At 40.0% G+C, this 27,182-nt stretch overlaps 1 protein-coding gene across 9 annotated transcripts in view; it reads right to left on the bottom strand.

Annotated features, from left to right (window-relative positions):
- Positions 1 to 27,182, bottom strand: part of LOC102999060 (cyclin-Y-like protein 1) — a 785,789-nt gene that overhangs the window by 533,938 nt on the left and 224,669 nt on the right. For 6 of the 9 annotated variants that reach the window (XM_057541124.1, XM_057541111.1, XM_057541117.1 and 3 more), the window contains 2 exons: positions 13,066 to 13,176; positions 9,280 to 9,441 (listed from right to left, as the gene is read on the bottom strand). The exons of the other annotated variants lie outside the window; for them this stretch is intronic. In XM_057541124.1, coding sequence (XP_057397107.1) covers positions 9,280 to 9,441; positions 13,066 to 13,176 — 273 coding nt within the window. The remainder of the gene's footprint in view (positions 1 to 9,279; positions 9,442 to 13,065; positions 13,177 to 27,182) is intronic. 9 annotated transcript variants of the gene reach the window in all.

Here is a 27,182-nt window from a genome sequence, read left to right as displayed (position 1 = left end):
GTATCCAAATATCCCCTTCAGTAAAATATATCAGAATTTTGATTTAAAAAAAAAAAAAAAAAAAAAAAAAAAAGAATGCCTGGGGCTTCCCTGGTGGCGCAGTGGTTGGGAGTCTGCCTGCCGGTGCAGGGGACGCGGGTTCGGGCCCTGGTCTGGGAGGATCCCACATGCCGCGGAGCGACTACGCCCGTGAGCCACAATTGCTGAGCCTGCGCGTCTGGAGCCTGTGCTCCGCAGCAAGAGAGGTCGCTACGGTGAGAGACCCGCGCACCGTGATGAGGGGTGGCCCCCGCTTGCCGCGGCTGGGGAAAGCCCTCGCACAGAGGCGAGGACTCAACACAGCCATAAATGAATAATAAATAAATAAATGAATAAATTAAAAAAAAAATTAAAAAAAAAAGAATGCCTTCAAGAAACGATGAAAATTGCATTATGAATATACAGTCCTCTTGCAGGCCTCCAAATTACTAGACCCAAGACACAGCCCAAACTCCACCATTAAGTTGAATTAATATTCCTGTAAGAACCGTAATCCTTACACAGTCTGATTTTCTGTTTAATTTCTCAACCCAAGCATACTGACTTTTCCATTTAATTGACTTTGCCTCAATCTTTACCCAAAGGAAAAATAAGATACAGAAGCAGAGAGAAAATGACTTCGATTGCGTCTCTCTGCCCTTCCGCTCAGAGGCTGCCCCACTCCACGCTCTGGGCTGAAAGGCAGCCCACCTGGAAGGAGAGACACGGCCCTCGTCCATCAGGGGACCTGGGGACCTGCACAGGGGGCAGGGAAGAGCCCATGTGACATTGGGCACCCTTTCTCAAGATGAAGGTGCCTGGAGATGGCACCCAGGACAAGGGGTGGTCAGAGATTTGGGGGAAGAGAGGGCTTCTGCCCATCCAGGAGGGCCAGCTCCCAGCCCTGATGGAAACGACAACCAGCAGCCTCTCTGGGTCTCGGGGCTCTGTCTTGGGGCTGCACAGCAACACAGAACTGCTCTAGATATTTACCGCAGGGTGTAACCTTTCTCAAAAAGCCCCGCTGAAGAGAACCCCACCCGTCCTCTGGGCATCACGGTCCAGCCCCAAACTCTGCAGGGGGCCACAGCCTGGTCCCTGCACTCCCCGTCTCTCCCACCCTCCCCTCTTCTCTGCCCTGCTCCTCCTTTCTGTCACCTGGCCTCTGCTTCCCTTTCCTCCCTCACCTGCTCCCACTCACCCTGCGGGCTCTCCTCGAAGTCTTGTTTCACACTCCCAGTAGACCGTCATCGCCGAAACAATAGTAAAGATTCACCCATCACCCCTCAGTTACTTCAGGGTGATCAGAGGCAGTGGAACGACCCCCAAACCACATCTGGAATGTGGGAGGATGGTTTCATAAGCTGTAGTCCCAGCCGCGCCTCTGTTAGCTGCTATTCGAACGAACCTCGTTCCGCGAGCGCGGTCCCTGGCGTGAGGTGGGCGCTGTGTGGGAATGAGCAGGGTTGCGGTGACACACGCCTGTCCCCCCATGGAGTGCCACAGTGGCGGGCAGGTCTGGAGACGGCTCTGCCCGGCTAAGCCTTTCCTCACGGCTAGCTTTACTGGGGAGGCAAAAATGGCACCAACAGACCCAGGATGGGTGGATGGAAACATTTCCCTTCAGGAGGGAGCAGCCTGGGCTTCCCTGGTGGCGCAGTGGTTGAGAATCTGCCTGCTAATGCAGGGGACACGGGTTCGAGCCCTGGTCCGGGAAGATCCCACATGCCGCAGAGCAACTAGGCCCGTGAGCCACAACTACTGAGCCTGCGTGTCTGGAGCCTGTGCTCCGCAACAAGAGAGGCCGCGATAGTGAGAGGCCCGCGCACCGCGATGAAGAGTGGCCCCCGCTCGCCACAACTAGAGAAAGCCCTAGCACAGAAACGAAGACCCAACACAGCCATAAATAAATAAATAAAGTAGTTATTAATTTAAAAAAAAAAAAAAGAGGGAGCAGCCTAATCGGACCATATGCTGGGAAGAGAGGTGAGAAAAGAAATCCCCCTGGATCCAAACACAGAACAAGCAGTCGGTGTGCGTGGAACAGGCAGCTCTGAACCCCAGTCACGGGGTAGCTTCCCTCCCGCTGTGTGTGCAGGGCCTGCTTCCTCGTGTCTGGGTGAACCGGTAACACCTATGTCCCGCGGCCACCCCCTTACAGCCCCCATCATGTCACACCGGGGGCTCAGCCTCTGTGCTCACCTGCCTCCCGTCTCCCTTCTGTTACCGACCCAGGTCCTTGGACTCTTCAATCACTAGAAATCGGTAAGAGTCCAGATAAGAAATCCAGGTAAGGCGGTACTGGGAGCAAAAACAAGTAACAGGTGCCCTCGCCCGCTCCCTGAGGAGGGTGCCAGCTGGCTCCTTAGACGGAGTTACGACAGATGCAGGTCCCTGGGTTGGGCAGGAGGCGGAGCTTAGGTGGCCTGCCCACCCCCTTGGCGGCGCTGTGTGCAGGGACCATGCACAGTCCCCTGCTTTCGCTCCTGGCACTCAGAAGTGACAGTTGGTTTGTGGCCTTTTTGTATCTTATTGCTTATTGTTGCCCCAACTGCGCATACCTGCAGTTACTTTTAGTTTCTTTGTATTTTGTTGCTGGAGGAGACGTTTGTCCAGGTGCAAGCACTCTGGTAAAGGGTCCCAGGTCTCAGGGCCCAGGGCCTGTCTCCCTTCCACTCCCACAACGTTCTCAACTGTATCCACAGAATCTGACCCAGGGTGGGAAGAGTTCATTTATGATTTTCCCCCCGTCACCAAAGCAGAGAGGAGCCTGGTTGCACCAAGGTGAGAGGAGGTACAGCAAGGGGTTAAGCCTGAAACCTGGCCCTGCCACCTTCCAGCCATGTGACCATGGGTGAGATACTCACCTCCTCTATACCTCAGTGTTCCCCTCTATAAAATGGGGCTAAAAACAATGGATTGCTTTTGTACAGATTAAATGACTTAATATGTATAAATTGCTTAGAACATTGTCTGCACACAGCAAGTTCCATGTAGGTGTTTGCAATTATTGTTAATAAGATGTTTAACCCCTTGAGGGTAGGGACTGTACTACTTTATCCCCAGATGTACTGCATCCCCAGATCTCCATCCAGTTTGTGGAACATAACAGCAAAATCATCTGGCGGAAAGGCATGGGAGAGAAACGAAGTTAGACTCAAGTCCCAGCTGTGTGATCTTGGATGAGTTATACGTTACAATGACATTCATTTTCGTGAAAAGCTTGCAAGTCTGATACGAGGATTGGAATGATGTTCATAAAACCCTTATTAGCATAGTGCCTGGTGCTTCAGGACACTGGATAAATTGGTGGCCGTAATCTTTGTTATTATTGTTGAATAAATGAGCACAGAGTGAGCTGCAGTCCCTCCAAGGATGGAATTACATCAGTAAATCTTCAGGAAACCTGCATCCCCATGGGCGGGTCCAGCTATATAAATTGTGGGGTCCAGTGCAAAATGTAAAGGTAGGGCGCCTTGTCCAAAAATGAATCAGTATTTCAAGATGGCGACAGCAGAGCATTGCACCAAATATGGACCCTCCTTAGGGCACAGGAGTCATGCCCATGGGACCTGACCAGGACTAGTTTCAGCCGAAGGGACCAAGGCCCTCTTATTTTGTAATCAAGAGTCTCGGCCCAGAGAATTCGGGGGCCTCATGTCACTTCTCTTTTGGATCACTCAGCAGGGCGAGGCTGAGAGCTCAGAGCTCCCAAGGCCAGGCCAACTGTCCTCAATAACTATCAGTTCCCAGCAGGGGCCCGAGCACTCCCTCCTGCAGCTGAGACCTCAGATCGCAAAAAGTGAATGACTCAAGGCCATCCCTTATCTTTGATTAAGTGTGGACAAAAAAATGTACATGGTACCTGCAGCGGATTGAATTACTGGCCCTAATCTCTCACCGCCCCTGCCCGCCCCCCCCCACCTCCCCCCGCCTCCCCCCACAATCCCCGCCAGCGTATTGACCTCCACAGTAAGCTGGGTGCACCTCACTGCCCCTTGACTTTCGGCACGTCCATGTTACTTGCTTTGGTCAATGGGAACAGCTGGGCTTGCCCTCTGGCACACCTGCCTGTCACCATGGGAAGAACACAGCCTGCGTGGCCCCCCTCTCAAGGAAGAGGAGAGACACGTAAAGCAGACCTGGACCCACCTCGCAGTCTGCAGTCAAGCCCAGCTAAACGCACCCGAGATCAGCTGAACCCATCCAACCTGTAGACCCTTAAGCGAGAAATATATACTCCTTGTTTTGGGCCAGTAAGCTTGGGGTGTTTTGTTAAACAGAGTCACTGTGGCAATAGCTGGTTGATATATAGTACCTTGCAACCCAAAGAAACTGTCACTCATCCCCCAGACACTTATTGAATGGCTATAATGTACCAGGCACAACTTCTGGGGGTTTGAAAATGAAACACACACACACACACATACACACACACACATACACACACACATACACACATCCTCCACCCACAGTCAAGTAACCATTTAGAGGAGAGAGCAAATCTGTGTAACCATTACATGGAGTGAGCAACTCTATTTTTATCTCCCAGTTTTATGCAAACGTATTCCTGGAAGCCCATTTTCCCATGGCAGGCCCCATGGCTCTCCTGGTCACTCCTGCATAATACAAGAGTTCTCCAGTCCTCACAATCACAAGTCTTGGTTTAATAATTAAAATTCCAGCCCAGAGGAATAGTCAAGACTCCACTCTTGATCCAAGCTGGAGACCCCTCCCTCCACTCCCAGATCTCACGCCTTGGAGGCAGCGAGGCTGGCTGGGTGGATGTGGTCACGGTCTTCTCTAGCCCCCCAATCATGGGCTTCTACTCCTCCTGTCCAGCTTTAGACCCACTGGAACTGGACTGAGGTGGGGGAAAGAGAAACAAGGAGCGGAGAGCAGAAAGTTCTCCCGTGACTGGCACTGCTGGGTGATCTAGCACCAACTTCCTCTTACGTGCGGGAAGATTCTTGTCTCATGTGCGTTTATGAGGGCACATCTGGAGACACCCTCAAAACTGGGGCTCTCTGGCCATCAGTTCCCTTGACCTGTGTCAAAGTACCTCTATTCATGTTGGTTCCTTACTCTTTCCTCAGCCTCTAAGCTATCAGTGATCCCTCCAGCTCCTTTCAGCTGTATCTCTCTGACCCTCCAGGTGACCCTCTAGGACAGGTCCTAAGATGGCCCACACTAACCCTCTCTCACACATGGTCCAAAGTGGTCCATGGGCATCACCCTGCACCCTTTGACCTGACAGATGCCAGGAGAGCAGGCCAATCCCAGTGTGGCAGAAACTTCTGCCTTGCTCCTCCCCTTATTTTTATGTAGCAAAAGCAAGTATACAAAAGTACCTTCCCAGGAGTGCAGAAAGGCTACTGATCTGATCTTATATGCTAAACTTAAGTTTTAAAAAGTGTGTGTGTCTATGTGTGTGTGTGTGTGTGTGTGTGTGTGTGTGTGTGTGAGAGAGAGAGAGAGAGAGAGAGAGATTCCACAAACTGAGAGCAGCATAAAGAGAGCAAAGGCTTGGATTTTAGTATATTTTAAAAAAAGATTTCACTTTAGTTTTAACAGAAGCATTTAAAAAAAAAAAAAGCAATTTTGAAGTGAAGATTAAGACAGGTGAAATTTCAGTTCTGATTTGGCTTTAATTCCAGCTCTGACCCCGGTTATGAGGACTAGGTCATGGTATCAAAAACACATTTTTACTTTTATCAAGGCAGAAATGAGACTTTAATCTTTATATTCTCTTTGGCTTTACCCCCTCCCCATCCCACGCTCCATGTTGCTGCCGTGCCCAGTCTCCCTGAACCCGGGTATATAGACCAGCACGCTGGTATCACAGCATCTTTTACTTCTACCTCCAAACACTGCATGGCATGCTTACTGTTATGAAATTTAAAAGCATTTCAGTGAATTCGTGTTTTGCTAATCCCTCTCTGAAAAGCCAAGATACTCCTTGCAATTATTTAAAGCACCCTCCGGGTATCACGGAAACCAGAGCTGTGAATCATCACTGCAAAGTAACCTCCTCTGGCATCTGCTGGGGAGAGAGAATAACGTCAGCCCCTACCAATTCTAAGCCTCAGCTTAAGACTGAACACATAATCGTATAGCAATTGTTTCCACCACTGGAAATGCTGTTACTCATAGTTATTTAAAGTTACTGTCTTCACAAAGGTCACCAGAGCCCCTTTACTGTGACAAGTTCCTCTGTAAGCTGACATTTCTACTTAGATACACAACTGGACCCACAAATTTATCACTGACTTTTCCTCACCAGAGAGCCGCAGAAGGAGTTGGTTGACTTCTCTTGATCGTTATTATGGAACGTCTGTACGATAACAAAATATGGGCTTAACAAATTTCTTAATTCAGGGAGAACTTGGGCAGAATTCTCTGAAATAATGGGCGGTTTGGAGTCAGAGTGACATAGCCTTTTATGCTGTTGCGATTCATAACGCTATCATTTTTATTTTGAAATAATTCTTTCAAAGGTAGTCAACTGGGGGACTAAACTATCCTGATTCTATTCCAGGAAGCAATGTTGAGTGCGGGCTTTGAAGGCTCTGGATACATTTGTGAACTTGTGCAAGTGTTTTTACGTCTCTCTGCCCCAGATCTCCCTATCTTTGAATTAAGGATAATAATATCTGATTCCTGGGTTAGAACGATGGGTCTCAACCGGGGAAGACGGGCATGATTTTGCCCCCCAAGAGGACATCCGGCGATGTGTGAAGACATTTTTGTTTGTTACAACTCAAGGATGCTAATAGGTAGAAACCAAGGATGTTGGTAAATACCCTACAAGGAATAGGACAGGCCCCATAACAAAAGATTATCTGGTTCCAAACATCAATTGCGTCAAGACTGAGAAACCCTGGGTTAGAATAATGCTATTTTAAATCTGTGGGGCTTCCCTGGTGGCGCAGTGGTTGAGGGTCTGCCTGCCAATGCAGGGGACACGGGTTCGAGCCCTGGTCTGGGAGGATCCCACATGCCGCGGAGCAACTGGGCCCGTGAGCCACAATTACTGAGCCTGCGCGTCTGGAGCCTGTGCTCCGCAACGAGAGAAGCCGCGATAGAGAGAGGCCCGCGCACCATGATGAAGAGTGGCCCCCAATTGCCACAATTAGAGAAAGCCCTCGCACAGAAACGAAGACCCAACACAGCCATAAATAAATAAATAAATATTAAATCTGTGAATATGTATGTCTGTGTACGTGTGTGTGTGGATAAATGTAAATGATATAATATATATTGATTATTTTTAAAAGTTAATCTGTGGACACTTCAACAAATCTTAGTTTTGTTTCTTTCTAAAACCCTTCATAACACTTTCCTTCCAAAAAAGTTTTCATACACTGTTTAGGCAAATTCTGGCTGTTTCCACCGCTACAACTTCCAATGTCTTACCGTCTTTTAGCATATTCTATTTCTATTTTTTTTGCTTTTTCTAAAAACCTTATAGATATGATTACAATCCAAATGCAAATCAGCTATCCACACAATCAAATTCTCATCTTTCTTTTAGACGTAGTGACCCTTGTGGAGGTATCTCTTAAAGAATACACTCCAGCTCACCTATTTAACTAGTTTTGACTTAATTTGGGGTGCTTTATTAGCAAACAGTGTAAGACAAAGTAGCTGGTATAATACAGAGTGATGTTTAAATTAGTTTACAATTTGCTTGGCCTCATCTAGAACTGCAGTGAACAAAGCCATTCAGAAATGTCAGCTGTGTTCCCAAGCACTGTAACAAATTGTCGCCTGAACGCTGCACACCTAATGACTTCAAATTAGCTTCACTGCGATATCGCCTGACAGTTCGTTACGACTGTTAGCAACATAGCTGGTGTATCATGACCAATAAATTGGTTTCAGTGTGGGCTGGGAAAGGGACTTCCATCAATTTGATTAAAGAAATTACTGTAGCATTCAAGGCATAAAGACAAACTAGTTTAAGGAGACAGAAATAAGTTCACTGTACCAAAGAAACACGGCTCATTGTCCAAAAATTTGTTTGTAAACTATTTGAAGATCAAAGCTCAAACAAACAATAATTCAAGTAGACTACTACAATTCTTAAACCTTGTGATCAGGTATATGGTTCACTGATCTAAGGACAGGTCTGGAGAGAAAAATAATTGGATACTTTAAAATACTACTTTTGGGACTTCCCTGGGGGTGCAGTGGATAAGACTCTGCACTCCTGATGCAGGGGGCCCGGGTTCGATCCCTGGTCAGGGAACTAGATCCCAAACGCATGCTGCAACTAAGAGTTCGCATGCCACAACTAAGGAGCCCGCCTGCCACAACTAAGACCCAGCGCAATCAAATAAATAAATAAATAAATATTAAAAAATAAAAACCTGAAATACTACTTTTAAGGCACCATATGAGAATATTTACAATGTCAATTGAACATTTATTTTCATAATTTATGTATAAATTCATGGTAAATATCTAATTGTAAACCAAAGCAATATGCAAATATGAAAAACAATTCAGTATAAATCGCCACTACGAACAACAAAATAAGTGATTTTTAAAAGGAAAAAAGGTATCTAGACTACTCCTGACAAAAACTTTTTTTTATTACGATATTATAGCTTTATTTAGAGTTTAGGAAGCTAAGATAGAGTAAGTTCAGGAAGTTGTCCCATTGGCAGGCCAGGCAGGACTTATACCCAGGCTGTCTGCCTTAAAGCCCCCAATTCATAAACATTTATTTAAAGTGAAAAGAAAAAAACAGAAGTATTTCCTTAGGAGAAAACTCGGACTTTTTAAAAGAATAAGGAAATATTTTAACAAGTTATATTCTCTTTATCTTAGGTTGGCAATAGTACCTTCATATGCGAAAAAATAATTAACAAGCATTCAAGATGGTACAGTTATAAAAATGGCATATGATTCTATTAGGACCAAGAAAGCACTAAATTAAGTATGACAAAAACAAATGTAAAGGTTTAAAAAAATCCTAATGAACGGGAATTCCCCGGTGGCCCAGTGGTTGAGACTCTGCGCTTTCACTGCCGATGGTTCGGGTTCAATCCCTGGTTGGGGAACTAAGTTCTCACAAGCCGTGCAGTGTGGCCAAGAACAATCAATTAATTAAAAAAATACAAATAAAAAAAGTAAATTAAAATAAATAAATAAAATTTAAAAATCCTAATGAGAAAATTGTGAATTTGCCTAAATCAACATATAAAGCCTAGGGAATTAATGGCAAACTTTTCTTTTTCATTTCAGAAAAGGTACCTGGAATATGCTTCGCCCATCCAATGATAACCACCAATTCTCGATCGGCCAAGTCGCACAGTGTAGTGAGGGCTTTGATGTCACTGTCGGGAACAGTAGGGTCAGGCATGGCATAGATCTTCTCTGGTTCAGCCACCAATAAATGTGAGACAATCTTGTTATCTGCAGAATCAGACCAGAGCACAACAAGATCACTAGTAGTATCATCCCTCTTTCGCACGTTCTAAACTAGGTGGTATTTTGAGCAAAAACAAAAAACAAAACAAAAAAATCCCTCAAACACCTATAATCAACCCCAAATATTCCATTTACGGTTCAACATATATATACTAAACAGTGTTCTGGAAAACCCATAGCAGTTGTAATAGTTCTTTGTTTCTTCTTGGCTTTATCTGCCTTTGCTGGAATGAAGCATCTGTCCTGCAATGAAATTTTTTATAGCAAACAGATAAGAGAAGTTAGATGCTTTCTGGGTCTGCTCTTTGATTCTTAGGTGGGATCTGGGGAAGCAGACTAAATAGCATACAACAGCTTTAAAATAAATATCCATATAAACCATTGAAATATAGAACATAATGTAGGAGGCAAAGAACTCCTACTGCCCGTAGACATAATGGGCATGAAAGTCATTAACTGTCCTAATTCCTTTAAAGAGGAGCAAAGGTCAGAGCCCTTCTGCCGGGGTGAATTACTGACTGTATAACTCTGCCTCAGTGGGATGCATTCAATATGAATGTCTTGCCTTTCTCCCCCTCCCCACATACCCAGCCCATCTTCCAAATATAGCCAATGTCAGTTTCCAGAAAAATACTCCAACTTAAATGTGACCGTATTTCCACTTTGGAGCATCTAATACTTTAATCCTCTATTTTCATCTGTTGTCTTTAGCTCATTCTCTGGCTCAGATTTATCTGTCTGAAATTTGTGATATATGTTTTTAAAATCCTTCATAAAATAAACACTAGAGACAAATGGAAAGCATCACATCAAATGTGTTTTATCGCTCAGGGCCATGTGAGAGTTTATGGAAGGGGTTATAAAGCCTTGCTAACGGAATGATTTTTCTTGTTGGCCCCATTTTCAATTTCTACATGTAGCTTTAGATTTGATACTTTCTTCTAAGTGAGGAAATACAAATAGGTAAGAATAAACTCAGATATTTCAACGTCTGTGTCCTATTACTCTAGAAAACTAGGGTATTAAATGGGATCTTTGTGAGCCAAGTCAAAGGTTCCTCTACGTTTACTAGACCATTTGCCTTTCCCTATACATTTTTAACTTTTTTAACTTAAAATGAAAAGACTTCATATACCTTAGAATTGAAAACATAGTTCTTTTTTTGTCTGCTGTAACAACATAACAAGGATACTTATCCAAGCTATAATTAGTAATTTTTTGATAGAGTTTAAAATTTTTACTACTATGACTGCCACATGACTTCTGTTCACTTCAAATTATCAACAGATAACCATTCAATGGCAGTAATATTCAATTATTATCAAATTAAAAATACAGATTTGGGAGGAAGTATTCCCAAATATCATATTTTCTAGAAAAGAAATTAAAATCAAATAGATTCTTTTTTTTTTTAATTTGTAGGATCTGAAGAGAATGACATTTGTTTCTCGTATATGCTATCGAAACAACACCCTGTTTTTTAGCTACGCTTGGAAAAGTTTCCACTTTCATTGCTCTGACAATGCAGCAAAACCTGTCAGCAACTACTAGATCCTCAGGATTAGAAGAAAATGCAGTAATAAAGGGTACAAAAATGTAACGGAAGGAAATCGTGATTCGAGTTCTTTTAGTACAGGGAAAATGCAACCTGTTTTACCCAAGCCACTGGATACTTGACTGGAGGGGGTCAGAGAAATTTGGTGGAAGCTTAGAAATTCCTATCATTCAGAAAATGGAATAGCCGGCAGCACTGTTTCTAGGTGAATCTTATTTAATGTTTCCCTAATTAGAATCAATAGAACCCAATTTTCATTCTTGGGCTTTTGTAGTACACAAACAATCAGTCAGGCTCCAGAAATCTCCCCCAGACACTTTCTGAGCAAAGCCCATGCCTAGTCTCTGACAGGATCTGAAAATTAAGTTTTATAAATGTTTGTTACCAAAATACACTAATTGGATAGACTAAGGAAAATTAACACAGAGGCCTTAAGATAATGAGTAATGATTTATTAGGAGTCCTCTTTTATCTCAGACAAATGGAGCTCATTGAAATTGCTGTAATCTTCTTAAAGGTACTTGACAAGCCTCTTCCCCTTTTCTCAGGTTTCCGCCGAAAACCATAGATGTTTCTTTATCCATCCTGTGGACTTACGAATGGGCTGGTGCTCATTTTTCTCTCGGTAGAGGATATCATCAATGGTGTCAGTCGACTTCGTATAAAATGAATGAGAAATGGCCAGTCTGGATATTAGTGAATCCAGGAAAACGAAACCTCTAATGAAATTAAACATGAGTGTTTATTGCATTTTACTGTATTATCAGAAAGTCTTTTTATTCTAATGTGCAAAATCTGCTTAATGCAGTCCTAGATTGTATTTGCAGAATGCCAAACAGCTTATGCAGGCTGAGGAGAAGATGCCAGATTGGACAATTGAAGGTATAATCAACATAATGTTTTTTGGAAAGGCAAAAGGAAACCATGCCATATGTTCACTTAAGCTTTAATTTTATGTAAAACTGGTTGTTTTTTTCCTTTGACATAGCTAAAATGTCCTTTCATTTACAGTTCAGGGTCTGTTTTACGTATTTAACAGATGCCCATATGCTCACACGGATGATGCATAACAGCGACCCCTCTTGGAGAATCTGAATGAGAAGAGGACATTTTTTCTCTTCCCTTGAAAGCAGATCAGAAATTACCCATGTCTTTTCTAGAACTGCTATAGCTGCAACTTCCTCTGGTGAGGGCTGGTTGTGTCTTCTGAGACAGAGACAGCTAAATGTGAGAATTGTTTCCACCAAAGCACTTTCAGTGCCTCGTATAAACTCTATGCATAAACATCCTAAAATGTTAGCCCTTTTGCACTACAGCCATGAACTGATTTTTCAGAAACTGGAACACAGTTAACTGCCTCAGTCTATATTCTAGCTCTTTTTAGCTAATGACAAAGAGAATGGGGTTTGCATTTTAGCTACATACCTACCATCGTTTCAAATTGCAGCCGGGCATTATCAAACCATGGGCTTTTAAAAAAACACTTCCTAATGCCCATAAGGGCATCTGAAATGGAACTACCAACCTATGCTTGTTATCAGTAGGGCCCCTCCTTGTTTTAATCTATTGCTAGCGAGTGCGTTAACCTTCTATAGCTCTAAATTAATGAGGCTCCTAATGTATTTTCATTGGGAGGTTGAACAAACTCATTTAGCTAGTGAAAACTACAAAAATCACTTTCTTGTGAAATCTGAAACTAACAGCTCCAATGAACTAATGATCATGGTACGATCCATTTTATGTACCTCTGAAAATAACCTGTAAATGTAAAATTCGCACTATATAAGCTATGCCTTGGTATGCTTACGCTTCCACAAAATGACTAGGTGAAAAAAGGTAGAGGGGGAGAAAACCATAGGAAAAAAAGTTAATTAGCTGAGTTGTTGTTGCCCTGCAAAGGAAATCCTTGGGAATAAAGCCACATCTCCCCACCCCCGCCAACAAAGAGAAGTCTCGTTGGAGTCAGTAGGGATGGGCACGCCAAAACTGATGTACCTAGAGCCAGCTGGGAGGATGTCATGTGCTGGAAAGCCAGACATGTCTGCTGTACTTACATGGCTTTTTGGCTGGCTGAACCAACTGAGGGTTCAGGTACGGGCTGTTCTCCGCATCTATTCTGCGCTTGTACTTCTGCCGACCTCCACGTACTCTGTCAAGACGCACTCCTGTGGGGAAAGACAGGCACTTCCTTACTGTTGAGGTAACTATCTTTGAGACCAATCAAATACATAGAGAGTATCATCCAAGGGTGCTAGGTAAACAGAGAGTAGATTGCAGAAGGGTCCAGTGGAAGTAGAGGAATGTAAAAAAGTGATGGCTAAACCAAGACTGCCACAGGTTGGAAACCAAACCTGGCAGAGATGACCAAGCTGAAAGACATTTATGCAAGGCCATCAGAGTCACCTACATACCAAAGGAAAGGTAGCTTTCCTTGAGAATTAATACAAAGAAACTGGAATTTGGTGCTAACACAGTTTCTCAAATTAAAGACATTGGCAATGTGTATCCTCTTCATCAGTCACCCCTGAAAGCTCAATGTGTGGGCTTGAGTAGATCAGTAGACCCAGAGCTGTTCAATCCACCCCGGTCTATCAGAGGACTCCACGTGGACCTGTGGAACTGAATTGAGTTGAAAACCCCTACATGTTGTAGAGAGCTGGAACCCCACTACACAAGATGAGACGCAAGGATCGTTCCCTGTTCTAAGTCAACATGTCTCAGAAGGAGCATGTTCCTTACATTCTGGCACACGTTTGTATTTTCCTTCAAATGAAAGAAAACTGAGAGCAGGTCTGGACTGAACGCAGGTCAGAAGGAGGAGATTCCTGAAAGAATTCAGGAGGCTAGGATGGCGAAGGAGGGATTTGTTAGGAGGGCAGAGATGAAGCGTGAAGCTAGAAAGTAGGCAAAAGTAGACTGGCATTTAGTAATACTTTTTCCTCATGAGTGATGGACTGGGTCAAGATTCAGGGAGGTTTTGCTGGCAGTGGATCTATAACATTAAGGAAAGGGGCAAAAGGGAAAGAAAGGGATTAAAAAGAAAGAAATGTTTCATTTACATGGGGCAGTGGGGAGGGTGCTTGTTAATAACGTGGTTTCCGGTCTGTAATTGTAAAGTTTAGGACAGAAACTTATAAATCTTTATCAAATAAAGAGAAGATTACTTGGGAGTAAGAGAGAGATGAGATTCGCTTTGTGGTCTTATATTGTACCTTAATTGATAAGACAGTATTAACATTATCCATTAATAAATTCACAACCAAGTAATTCATTGTACATATTTTGGTATTTCTCAAACTGTTCAGAAGATAGATTTGGTTTAACAGTATCCTCAGTATTGTTATTTTACTGAAGGCCCTCTCAGAGCCTTTAACATGCAACTAACTCTCAAATAAAACTCTCAGAGGGAGATACAGCCTATGCAATGTTTTGCAAACCAATTTAACCAAGGATCCTGTTTTGGGAACATTTGTTAATATCACGTGGAACAGGTGAGTTGTGGTGTAACTGAATTATACGAAACAGTTTGGGAAAGGCTGATATATTTCTATGTGAATCCTGAAGGTGAATATATACTCATATGTTAAAGATGACTATCAATCCATGAGCTAAAGAAAAACATAACTTTTCATATTATCTTAATACTACTACTTTAAGAGTTGATTTCCTTTTAGTGATACACACAAATATACACTTGGTTCTAGATAAACCCTGAAATGTCAAACTGAAACATCAGAGCAGAGTTTAAGTGATATCAGGAGACAACTTCAAGAGCAAGTAAGTAGGTTTAGACAAACAAATATCAAAAAACAAAGAGCTTAGGTACAGTCTCTAAGTATTCAATGAAAATAGAGTGCTTGTGAGTCATGAAGAAACATTTCTTGACTGCTGCTTTTAGAGCAATTTTGCGCCTAGAGTTCCATTCCTTCATTTATCTAATTTCTAATGTTCTATTTTTATTGTGTCTATATTTAATTTACTAAAGTTTAACACCTTCCCCCTTTTCCCCCCCTTTAGTCATGTTTTGTCTTTTTTCATTTCTTTCTTTCTCCAAGATATTTTTCCAGTTTATATAATGTGGTCGCATTTTGTCTGTTCATCTGAGATCCATTCAAATTTGTTTCATCATAAGAATTTAGAATTTTTCATTATAAGAGTTTAGAAAATTAAAAGCATATATAACTAAAAGTGGTATCATAACACGTTTGGCATCCAGCTCCAACGCAATGTGAACATTAATGTGATATGATTAGTGGTGTGAAGAGAAGGCAGGATGAAACAAACAGAGAGAGAGAAAGACAATGACAGACGAAGGCTAAAAAAAGGAGGAAACATTTAAAAATAACTCTGAAATTGTTAGAACCAAGAAAGCCTGACATACACACACTACTATATATAAAACAGATAATCAACAAGGACCTACTGTACAGCACAGGAAACTCTACTCAGTACTTTGTAATGATCTGTATGAGAAAAGAATCTAAAAAAGAGTGGATATATGTATATGCATAACTGACTTACTTTGCTGTACCACAGAACTAATTCAACACTGTAAATCAACTATACTCCAATAAAAATTTTAAAAATTAAAAAAAAAAAACAAAAACCAAGAAAGCTCACAGAATGCATCTCAATTAGGTTTGTAGACTCCAAAATTTGCTTTTGGTGTCTGTCAGGGCATGAGTTCACCATGAGCAATATAGCCTCGCATGCCCAAATACTGAACAATACACTACGTATTTTCCAACACAGGAGTCAGAGCTGGTGAGTTTCTGACAATGGATTTCGTCCATCCTGAAGGCCTAAGGAAGAGGATCGTGGCTGAAAGATTGGATTCAAGGTCTTGGCTGGAAACAATTCTGACACAGTTATATCACACTAAAGCCACCAATCAGCTTAGCCAACTGGCCCAAGTTTATGGGAGAAGTGCAACACTGAAAACTAGTTATTAAACATCATGAAGAAAAAAATACCTATACTTGATTGACAGAATTTTTATTATGCATTATGGGATATTTTTTGTATTTGTAGGAATAGATCCTTTAAATACTGTGAAATAATTTTATTACTGTGCATTTCATTTCAACTTTGAACAATGAATTACTGAAATATTCATATTATTTTTACGTGCTCCTCCAAAATCTAAAGGAGTGTTCTCACTCTTACGTTCATTCTCGCTTTCTCTTTCTCCTTTTCCCTCTTCTTCTCGCTTTCTTCCCTCCCCCTCACCTCCTTTCAGTGTGTGGGTAGATAAACTACTATCTATCTATCCATCCATCCATCCATACCATCTACATATCTATCCAGTTTCTAAATATTCAAGTACTTTTTTACCAAAGCCATCATTTAACGCTTTCTTTACTTCCTAAAATAAAGATCAGTTGGACAAAGCATTCTTTTATGATTTATAACTTTATGTATATGGTATTCAGTAGATGACTGTAGAGGGAAAAAATTAGATATTAATACTACATAATTAATAATTAATACAATTATGTAGCAAAAGTTGATGGGCAGTCAATATACAGAAAAATTGTTCCTGCCAAGTTTAGATAACACTTAATGGTAAAAATTTCCAGAGTCGATGTATTTTAAAAGATCATAATAACTTTTATGTGAAATTTTTATTCCCATTTTAGGGGGTTAAAAGTAGGCAAATATCAACAATTTCAAGTAAAAAATATTTATACTGCTTTTAATCTCTTTTCAAAATCTGGAAAATCTTCTTTTTATGCATCTTCTAGTGATATGATGATAATGATAATGATTTAGTTTAGCTGACTTCATACTCAGTGAAATGTCTAAACTCAAATCCTAGTAACACACCTGCAACTACTTCTACATCATACTAAAATTATTCATCAATTTATTCAGTTCTGTTGGAGAAAAAACATAGTTAGTAAAACCAGTTTTTTTTTCCCCCGAGGACAATCATATAACACGGAAATACACAAGTGACATAGGTCTCAAAGTTAAATCAGCCCAAACTATGTGTTCAAACATGTGGACCCAGCTTCTTTATTTGTGCATCTTTGAAAATAAACAGATGTATTCATCTGAGTCATAATAATATATGCACTGAAACTTTAATAATTGTATTTTAAAGAGTCTGATAAAACAATACTATACAGATATCATTAAGAAGTCTATTTTCACATATATACACTACTATGTATAAAATAGATAACTAATGAGAACCTACTCTATAGCACAGGGAACTCTACTTGGTGCTCTGTGGTGACCTAAATGGGAAGGAAATCCAAAAAAGAGGGGATATATGTATATGTATGGCTGATTCCCTTTGCTGTACAGCAGAAACTGACACAGCAGTGTAAAGCAGTTATACGCCAATAAATAAATAAATAAGTCTATTTTCAGTATATTTCTAGTTTTAAAGTTTTTCCAGAAAAATGTTTCCAACTGTAATAATATGATAATTTATTCCTAAATATTATATGAAGAACATGGAAAAAAGCAAGGCATAGTTTGCAAATCAGAATGGTTTCTTTCTGGCTCTTTCATTAACAAGCTCTGTAAATTCTGTTGAGTTCCTTAACCTGTTTGCTTTTCCAAATATAAGATGGATATTAAGACAATAACCTCCCTGGTGTTTTGCTTTAATGATCCAATTATATTAATATAAGGTACTAATATATTTGGATATTATACTAATATACTAATATACTTGGATATTATACAAATGCATTATTAAATATCTTATAAACCTTAAAATCCCAAGGAAATTGCCATTATATCATTATTTTGTTGAAATATTACTATATTATTTATTGAAATATATTTTGCATCGTGATCATTTATTGAAAATCTACCCCCACGGAGTGTGACAGTCTACCCTGCCTCAATTCTGTAGGTAAACACATTTGAGGTATGATTGAATGGTAAGATAATACAAAGGATAAAACCGAAATAATGACATTATTTGATGTCTAAGTGATTACAGAAATATTTGGTATCCCATTCTATTTGCTGCTCATCCCTGTCACTAATAATATCATTTAGAGTTTATTTTAGAACAGATACAGAAACTAACCCAAAGTCTATGAAAAAGAAAAATGCTATCTCTGAGTTTAGCTAGAAACACACAATACAAAGTTAAGTAGAGAATTGATAATTATCCAATTAACCTAATACATTTCATTTAAAAGTCTCTATTTTCAGCAGAAACAAACAAAAAACAACAACAGTATTTACCATCAGGACCTGGAAAATCCAGATTTGCCATAAACAAACATCAATCTAATCCAAATATTTCCACTTACAATGGCAAAGCCTGTCTCTCTACATCTTTACAATCTTAAATACAAACAATTTCTGTTTGGACTCCACTTGTAAACCATTTTTGAAAAAGTTTAAAAAGAAGATTTCTCCCAGTAAATAAGATACCCACAATGTTCAATGTTTGACAGGATTTGAAGTTAATTAAGGCAACTGGATTTTCTATTCATGTGGAGACTGCCATTACCCCTTTCGTTTTTTAAATAAAAAATTTTAATAGTTGACATTACCTACCAAACAGAACGTTTCACATCGCTTTTTCTATCAAATACTGCATGTGCCTACATTGCCACAAGGGAATCACAAATCTCATAAGTTGTCAGAATTTACAAAATTGAGGAAGCAGGAATAGGGCAAGAAGGAAAAACACAAAACAACAAAAACCGCTATGAGGCACATAAATGCCAAAAGAAGTAAAACAGTTCAGCACAAGGCCTTCTTAGGTCAGCTAATTTTAAGTCTACATTTTATGCCCAAATGCAAATTTTTACAATATTATATAGTCCAAAGACAAAAGTATTTTTCACATTTTTAATAGCACAAAGTCATTTCATAGGATAATAAAAGATCTCCCCTTCAGAGAATTACACAAGGCCATCCTAGCCTACTTCGCTATATTAAAGACAAGCCTTTTTATAACGTTGTTCTTAAACAAAGGTTTGCTAAAAACGTTAATTACATAGACCCCTGGAATACTTAAGAAAGATGCAAATAGTCATATTAAAGTAATGATAATTTTTTAAAAGATAGTGAAATAATATTTTAAAAGATTAGTGACTTTAATGACTACTAAGTAAATGGTTGGATTATTTAAATGTTATCCAACACGACTTGTAATTGAGGATGAGGAGCATCCTGGGAAAGTAAAACTTATGCCGCAAGAAGGTGAAGAGGGTGGGAACGTTGTCCTCCACGATGTCTCTGGTACTGCGGTTCCCTTTGCTGCGGAAGGGAATCCGGCTCTTTCCGTTCAGGAAAAGAAGTACCTAGAAACGCCCTTGAATTTGCCCGAGATTTCTGTGAGGGAACCATCATAAACAGAGGGTGGAGAAAATCCCTTTGAGGGGCTGTAGGAAAGGAAGCAAAGGCAGATCGGCAGAATCAAGACACAGCGGCGAGAATTTTAGTGGCAGCCTGTGATGGGATTCTTCCTCGTAACAGCATCCTTACAGAGAGTACCAGCTTTACCTACAGTATTTGTGCATATTTATAGGTACCCCAGTAAAGGGATGAGTGAAAATTATTTGTACATTGACGCAAATACTCCAGGGAGAATCTAACCATATTAAATTCTGGAGGATCATGAGAGACAATAAAACACACCAAGCCCTAGTTATCTTCTCTTACTATTATTGCCCTTTCTCAAAATAGACAGTGATACTGTTCAACATGGCTTCATGATTTCGTTCCTTTCTTCCTATCTCAGCAAACTTTTGACTCCTGATATCTGCATCTCCTGAACAAGCAATGTCTTCATTGATAGTGGAATGACTTAATCTCTGTATGAAGTGTCTTGGAATCAACCAAAACACCCATTGGTTATTGAGAGCTGCTTCTATTCCAGGCAATGGGTTAATTGTTTTACGTACATGAACACATTTAACACTTACAGCAATCCTATGAAGCAGGTGCTATTATTATCCCATTTTACAAATGAGAAAACTGGAACTGGGAAGAGGCTGAGCCAGGAGTGGCAGCTGGAGACCACGGCTGCAGAGCCCACGTTCTCAAGCACTATGTTTATACTGCTTCTCTGTCATCAAATTCTATTTTTGGGAAAGAGCATGTGGTATAGACTCCAAAAGCAGAAGCACGGGCAGATAAAACCCAATTACTGTGGTAAACAATACTCGCACCCTGATAGGGGGTGCATGCAAAGAGCAAGGCAGAATGATGAACTAGCACGAGGAGAGAGGAATACTTTTACTCTGCTGAAGGGCTAGGCATTTTGCATCTATGACTCTATAAAGCGTCTCCACTTAGAAGAAGTTTATAGCTATGAGACTGTGGGCAAACCAAAAATGATAAAAAAGATTCAGTCAGTCTGCTTTTCTCTTGAGGCAGGGACCCAGAGATATTCATTTCCTCGCTCCCTGTTCCTCTTTAAAATGCCACTGAAATAAAACAAGGACTGTTTTGCCAGGGCCATGGAGGCAAAGCAACATTCTGGCTGAGTTTTACAGTTTAGAAGGAGACCCCGATGGCGGCTTTTCAGTTAGACACCTTGACGAATGGTTACATTTACTTCTGCTGAAATAGCATGACAACAATTCAGGAACTTTGGAAATAGCTTGGTTGCATGTGGAAGCACTGTAAGATCTGCTGAAATAAAAGGGAAAAATCACACAGGGAGAGAAAATGCATATCCATTAGGCGGGCTTTTTTTTTTTTTTTTTTTTTTTTTAACTGAGTCCTCAGTCACTAAAAGAGATAAAAGCCAGGACTCACATTAAAGCTTCCTTGCTCTACAGATGAATTAACAATTAGCAAAGGGAAGTCTTTCATTTTGGTCTCTTGGTAGCTATCTGGACTATTAAACATGTGAGGCTTGCACAGGAAATTACAAAGGCTTCCCTCTGTTTCAGATTCAAGCTGCATCCAAAATATATTTGTAGGTTTCTGTGCACAGGACATAGCCACAAAGAAGTCCCTCCTTCTTTTTTTTCAAGGTGTGATTCACTGCTCTTGGCTGGTTCTGAGGCATATGTGCTAAATTTATAATCTGGCTGAGAGCCGAAATCAAAATCATAGAAATCTGAAAAAGACATAGTTTACAAAATATTTTGCAGGGAAAATATTATTCCACCAGGGGTCCAGTTGCTTCATCTGAAGCATGGAGCCCTAATCTATGACGCATACAAGTACCAATTAGGTCATCTGCAACAGGTGACAAGTTTTAATTGAATGTCTTCTGTCTGCAATTCTGACAAAAGGTGAATAGAAATAAATGGGTCTTGGCAAGACGGCTCTGAGCCTTACAATACCCAATATCTCATTATTTTTAAACAGCTATCTATAAACTGATGCTGACAAGCCTTGAACCTTTTATTTCTGCTCAAGATGAGGTGGCTGTGAAGGGGGAAAAAAAAAAAAGGAAAGAAAAAGGGGCATCCAGAACATTACATTAAACATGCAATACCTACCATTATCACTTCCCCAATGTAATTAAAGGAAATCTCCTATTCAAAAGGCACTATTTCTTACTTTGCTTGATGTCAGAGAGAAAGAGAAAGAGAGCGAGCGAGCGAGTTTGCTTGGCCTGTATTTGCTAAACATAGAGACTGCCTTGAAAGAAAAAAAAGAAAATCTTCCCTTTCTTTCTCTTTTGCCTGTTAAAAATTTCATAAACTATTGAAAGAGATACTGCGGTGACTTAAACCTATCTGAACTCTATTTTGTCTGGTTACTATTTAATACTGGTGACTCTTCCCTTTATCCTTTTCGAAATTGCCTTCTCATGTGAATAAAGTCGTGAATTAGTGGGTAAAGACATGAAATGTGGTTGCACATCACCATCAGGAAAAGTGATTCTACTAATTCACAATTAAATGTGACACTGGCAGCAATAAGTTTAACACAATAATAACAGTAATAACGGTGCATAGCACCCCATGGGGATGCTCTGTAAACAGAAGCACACATATTATTTATGCAAAATTCAATGCCCTGTAAAAATGAATTAAAAATGAAATCAACCAGGCTGGTTTATAAGTTGTGGGTTGAAAGTCATAGTCACTGTGTTTCATCCAATGGAGAGGAATACAGTGGAGTCTAGTGAACAAAAAAACCACACGTGGATTTCAAAGAGAATATAAGTTGTGGGAGAAAAAAAAAAAAGGAAATAGGTGACAGAGAAAGATGGTGGTGAGTCTGGAGGTCATTTGGTTTTAGCATGTGTGATTCTAGATCACGTGGGCAACCAAAGTAGAGTTCAGCTCAAAAGAGAAGCTTATGGTCACTTTAGTAGGGGAAAACTTTAAGCCCTGGCCAATTTGTTAGGAACTCAGCACAGTTAATAAAAATGCATTACCAGACTCAAGCAGAAATTCCAAGAGCCAATTCTAAGATACCAAAGTGACACATGGTGTTTAATGAATATTTTTCTGGTGATTATGATTTTGCAAAGTTGAGACTGGAAATAAAGTAAATCTAGCAGAAAGAACATATGTCTGGGTCATGTGAAAAAAAGAATTGTACCAAAAACACAAAATACATAGGAAAAAAAAAATCAGTTCAATAGAGATCAAATGTTAACATAACATTAATGTATACACGCCCAAATCTCATATCAGTGAGAAATTTTCTTGTGACACTGTGACGTTTATTTCTTATTTCTTGTGACACCGGCAGCAATAAGTTTAATACAATAATAATAGTAATAACAATGCACAGCACTCCATGGGGATTCTCTGTGTAAACAGAAGCACAAAGAATATTTATGCAAAATTCAATGCCCTGTAAAAATGAATTAAATATGAAATTAAGCTGGTATTCAAGTAGCTGGAATGAGAGCCATAGTCACTGCATTACATTCAATGGAGAGGAACACAGTGGAGTCCAGTGGCCTCCCTGTAAGGTTTTAGTGGAGTAAACAAGAAATGCCATGGACTGAATGTTTGTGTTCTCCCAAAATTCATATGTTGAAACTGAATCCCCAATGGGATAGTATTTGGAGGTGAGGCCTTGGGGGTGATTAGGTTATGAAGGTGCAGCCCTCATGATGGGCTTAGTGCCCTTATAAAGGAGTTCCCAGAGAGCTCCCAGGCCCTTCCCAGCACGTGAGGACAACAAGAAGCCTATCTATCAACCAGGAAACCCTCACTGAACACTGAATCTGCCAGTGCCTTGATCTTGGACTTCTCAGCCTCTAGAACCCTGAGAAATAAATTTCTCTTCTTTATAAGCCACCCAGTCTATGGTATTCCGTTATAGTAGCCCAAATGGAATATAACAAGAAGAAATGAAGGAACATTAAAAAAAAAAAAAGACTCAGCCATAAAAAAGAATGAAATAAGGCCATGTGCAGCAACATGGATGGACCTAGAGATGATCATACTAAATGAAGTAAGTCAGAAAGAGAACGACAAATACCATATGATATCACTTACATGTGGAATCTAAAATACAACACAAATGAACATATCTACGAAACAAAAACAGACTCACAGACATAGAGAACAGACTTGTGGCTGTCAAGGGGGAGGAGGGCAGGAGGGAAGCATTGGGAGTTTGGGATGAGCAGATGAAAACTACTGTATGCAGGATGGATAAACAACAAGGTCCTACTGTACAGCACAGGGAACTATATTCAATATCCTGTGATAAATCATGTTAGAAAAGAATATGAAAAAGAATATGTATATATGTATAACTGAATCATTTTGCTGTACAGCAGAAATTAATACGACATTGTAAATCAGCTATACTTCAATAAAATTTTTTTAAAAAGGAGGAAGTTTAGAGAGATACTCTACAATGGGTTGATTCAAGGTCTAATATGAAATAAAGAAAATACAATGGTTTCCACCCCCTTCTCATCCAAATCTATATACCATCGCTAACCTCCATTCATCTGCCAACTGTGCTGCTAAGTATTTGTGAGGAAAGTTAATGGAGAAAAAGGAAAGGAAACCAAGAGAGAGCATGAGAGCCTGGTCTAAGCCTTGTAGAAATGCAGACATGGAGAACACGCATGGCGGATTCAGAACGCACTGCCAGCTGCCTCGAGTCCACAAGAGCACATTTTCAAGCCAATTAAAATCCAGTTTTCCTCCCCCAAAGTTGACAAATCAGACTGTTGGGGAATTTAAGACCTCGTGAGAAAAACTAGGGTAGAATAATCATGAGTGGCAGTGATCATAAAAAAGCACTTATACATAAATGATATATTCACTAAAATTAAAGACAAATATGAAAAGACTATCAATGACAGACACACTAATTAAGTCATGTTTCCTGTGCAATTAATTTCCATTTATCATCCTTTGATCTCTTGAATATTTCTAGGATCTTCCTTCTAGCTGGTTTCAGCAAGATGACTGTAAATTCAGTTTGAGTTGCTGTAGATAATAGGCATATGAAAAGACTTTTTTAGAAACATCTGGTTTTTAAACCAAACGTTTAATGACACTCTTATGTTACTACTCTGAGCATCTTGGTTTTAATACGGTGCTACTCCAGGTTCATGTTTAATTGATATATAATGTTGAAGATTTGGTGGAGAGTTATACATAAGTAAATGTAAACATATCAAGATTTTCAGTCAAGGAAAATAACAATTAGGAAAGTGCTTATTCTGAGGCCAAAAAAGAAAATTGTACATTTAAGTGCTGTGGCAAGGTGAGGTCCATAGGCTGTACTTTTATTCTTAAATTAGGATGTGTGAAGAGTGTGTAAAAAAGAAAACACCAATGACATTTCTAGATGCCAAATAGAGTGGGTCTTGGCTGAGGAAAGCCTGTATCTGTACCAGGTCATAAATTTCCTGAAAGACTTCCCTGTGTGTAGCTGTTACAGGAGGGGCTCGCTGGGAGGTACTGCCAGGATGCTCACAATGGTCCACAAGGCCAGGAAGAATCTTGAAATCCTAAAGGCGCCAAGAAAAGAAAAACACGCTTTTCCAGCCACAAGGCGGCTCAAGGCTAGATGTTGGGAGTAAGTCTCTAAGTGTCACTGCCTCATAGAGAAGGAGGCAGAATTTCCCACGAAAATCTCCTTGCAGTATTCCAAACCACATTTTCTTACTCCTTCCTGCCAACAGGCTTGCTCTCTATTTTTAAAACGTAATCTGGGTTAGGGACCTCCCTGGTGGCGCAGTGGTTAAGAATCCGCCTGCCAATGCAGGGAACACGGGTTCGAGCCCTGGTCCGGGAAAATCCCACATGCTGCGGAGCAACAAAGCCCGTGCGCCACAACTACTGAGCCTGTGCTCTAGAGCCCGTGTGCCACAACTACTGAAGCCCGTGCACCTAGAGCCCGTGTTCCGCAGCAAGAGAAGCCACCGCAATGAGAAGCCCACGCACCGCAACGAAGAGTAGCCCCGCTCGCCGCAACTAGAGAAAAGCCTGCGCACAGCAACGAAGACCCAATGCAGCCAAAAAAAAAAAAAAAAAAAAAATATATATATATATATATATATATATATATATATATATATATATATATAAACATAATCTGGGTTAAACTCAAACTTCCAAATATTTTATTTATTATGTATATTCATAATTCCACCACAAAAGTTGAGGGTTGAGGGCATGGTGAGAAATGACACTCTAACGGAAATAGCTTCAAAGGATCAAAATACAGCCAGATGATTTTGACGTATATTTTAATTGCATGTTGCTTTGTCATGGCCCATGCAGTATACATCACATGCCTGCCACATAGTAGATACTCAAAAATATTGAGTAAGTGAATAAATCAATTTACAACATGCTTTATAGCCATGCACTAATCAGGTTTTTTTTTTGTTTTCATTTGTTTGTTTTTCTTTTGATATTTCTAAATCTAGAATGTATACACAGAAGGATATGGACCTCTTGTCAATTCTCTCAGTAATTCTTGCTTATCGTGTCTTTCTTAATGTACTAGTATATTGTAACTTTAGAAAGGTATAGAGAGCTTGAAGGTGACAAAACAGCATGAAGCACTGAAAAAAAAGAGCGTTGCTGAAAGGTAGGACATACGAATTTAATTTTTCAATATTCATCCTGGTAGTGTAAGAGGAAACAGCATTTGATTTGCTGGGAAAACCTCAAATAGATATTAAGAAATATTTACTAATCAGAATTATATTTAGATACTAATTATTGAGCAAGCAAGACCAAGGTCCCTATACTTGGGAAATTTGATAAATGGAGAAAACCATTCTCTTTCCTAGACACTTTGATTACTCTTCTGCCTGGAAGCAGATGAATGAGTTTGATCACGTGTTAAGCTCTCTTCCAGTTCTAAGATTCTATGAATGAAATGGTGTACTTAAAAAGATGGAATTGACCCACAGATTCAGAGTACAACAACTGCCTTGGCAGTGGGAAACATCAACATACTTCATATCTTAAATCAGGAAGACCAAAGCCAAATGGATAGCATTAATGAACCAGAAGAGCAGAAAGCTTTCTGGCACAGGCCTCAGCCTTTCTCTCACACTGACCTTGGCCAAATGCATTTCCTTTTGTTCTTGACAACAATACAGCAAATAAAGTGCCCATGTTTGAAAAACGCTTCTAACTTATTACTGCATTAGGAAAAGATCAATGCCTGTTGCATATGGCTGTGGAGACTGAAGGATGGAAAATTAGGAACAGCTTTAGATTTGTGGGCATTTTACAACATAGAGACTAGATTATGCTAAGGAGAGGAGAATATGACCTAATAATGGAGATTTTGAAAACAAGCAATGAGTAGCTAATACCTATGCTGTTACTTAACTGAATTTCATCTGGAGTTTCAAAATAAAAAGGCTAAATAGGATCAGATTTCAGTAAATATACCACAAAATAATGTTTCATCTCAACATCTATAGTCACCCTTTTTTTCAGAAATTACAGTATATATATAATGTAAATATGCACACATATACATAAACACATAGATATAGAACTAGATAAACACACACAAATTCTAAACCAATGATACATTTTTCAGTTTCTGTATTTTCCTGATAATGATTTGTCTGGCCAAATGATTCTGTAAGAATTATTTATTTGCAAGATTTTTCCATCCAAAGAAAACCCATGTTACATGAGTTTATACTGATATTTATATCAGGAGTTGCAAATTCAAACAACTACTGCAATGTCAAGTGAATAAGTGAAATGGACTGTGTGTTTAAAAAGTTGGTAGCTATTTAGAAATTATCCTTTTATTTTATTTA

The sequence above is a fragment of the Balaenoptera acutorostrata genome, chromosome 1, assembly GCF_949987535.1.
Source record: "Balaenoptera acutorostrata chromosome 1, mBalAcu1.1, whole genome shotgun sequence".
NCBI lineage: Eukaryota > Metazoa > Chordata > Mammalia > Artiodactyla > Balaenopteridae > Balaenoptera > Balaenoptera acutorostrata.
Note: the sequence above shows the minus strand (reverse complement) of the source record. Positions and strands in the feature narration are given on the sequence as shown.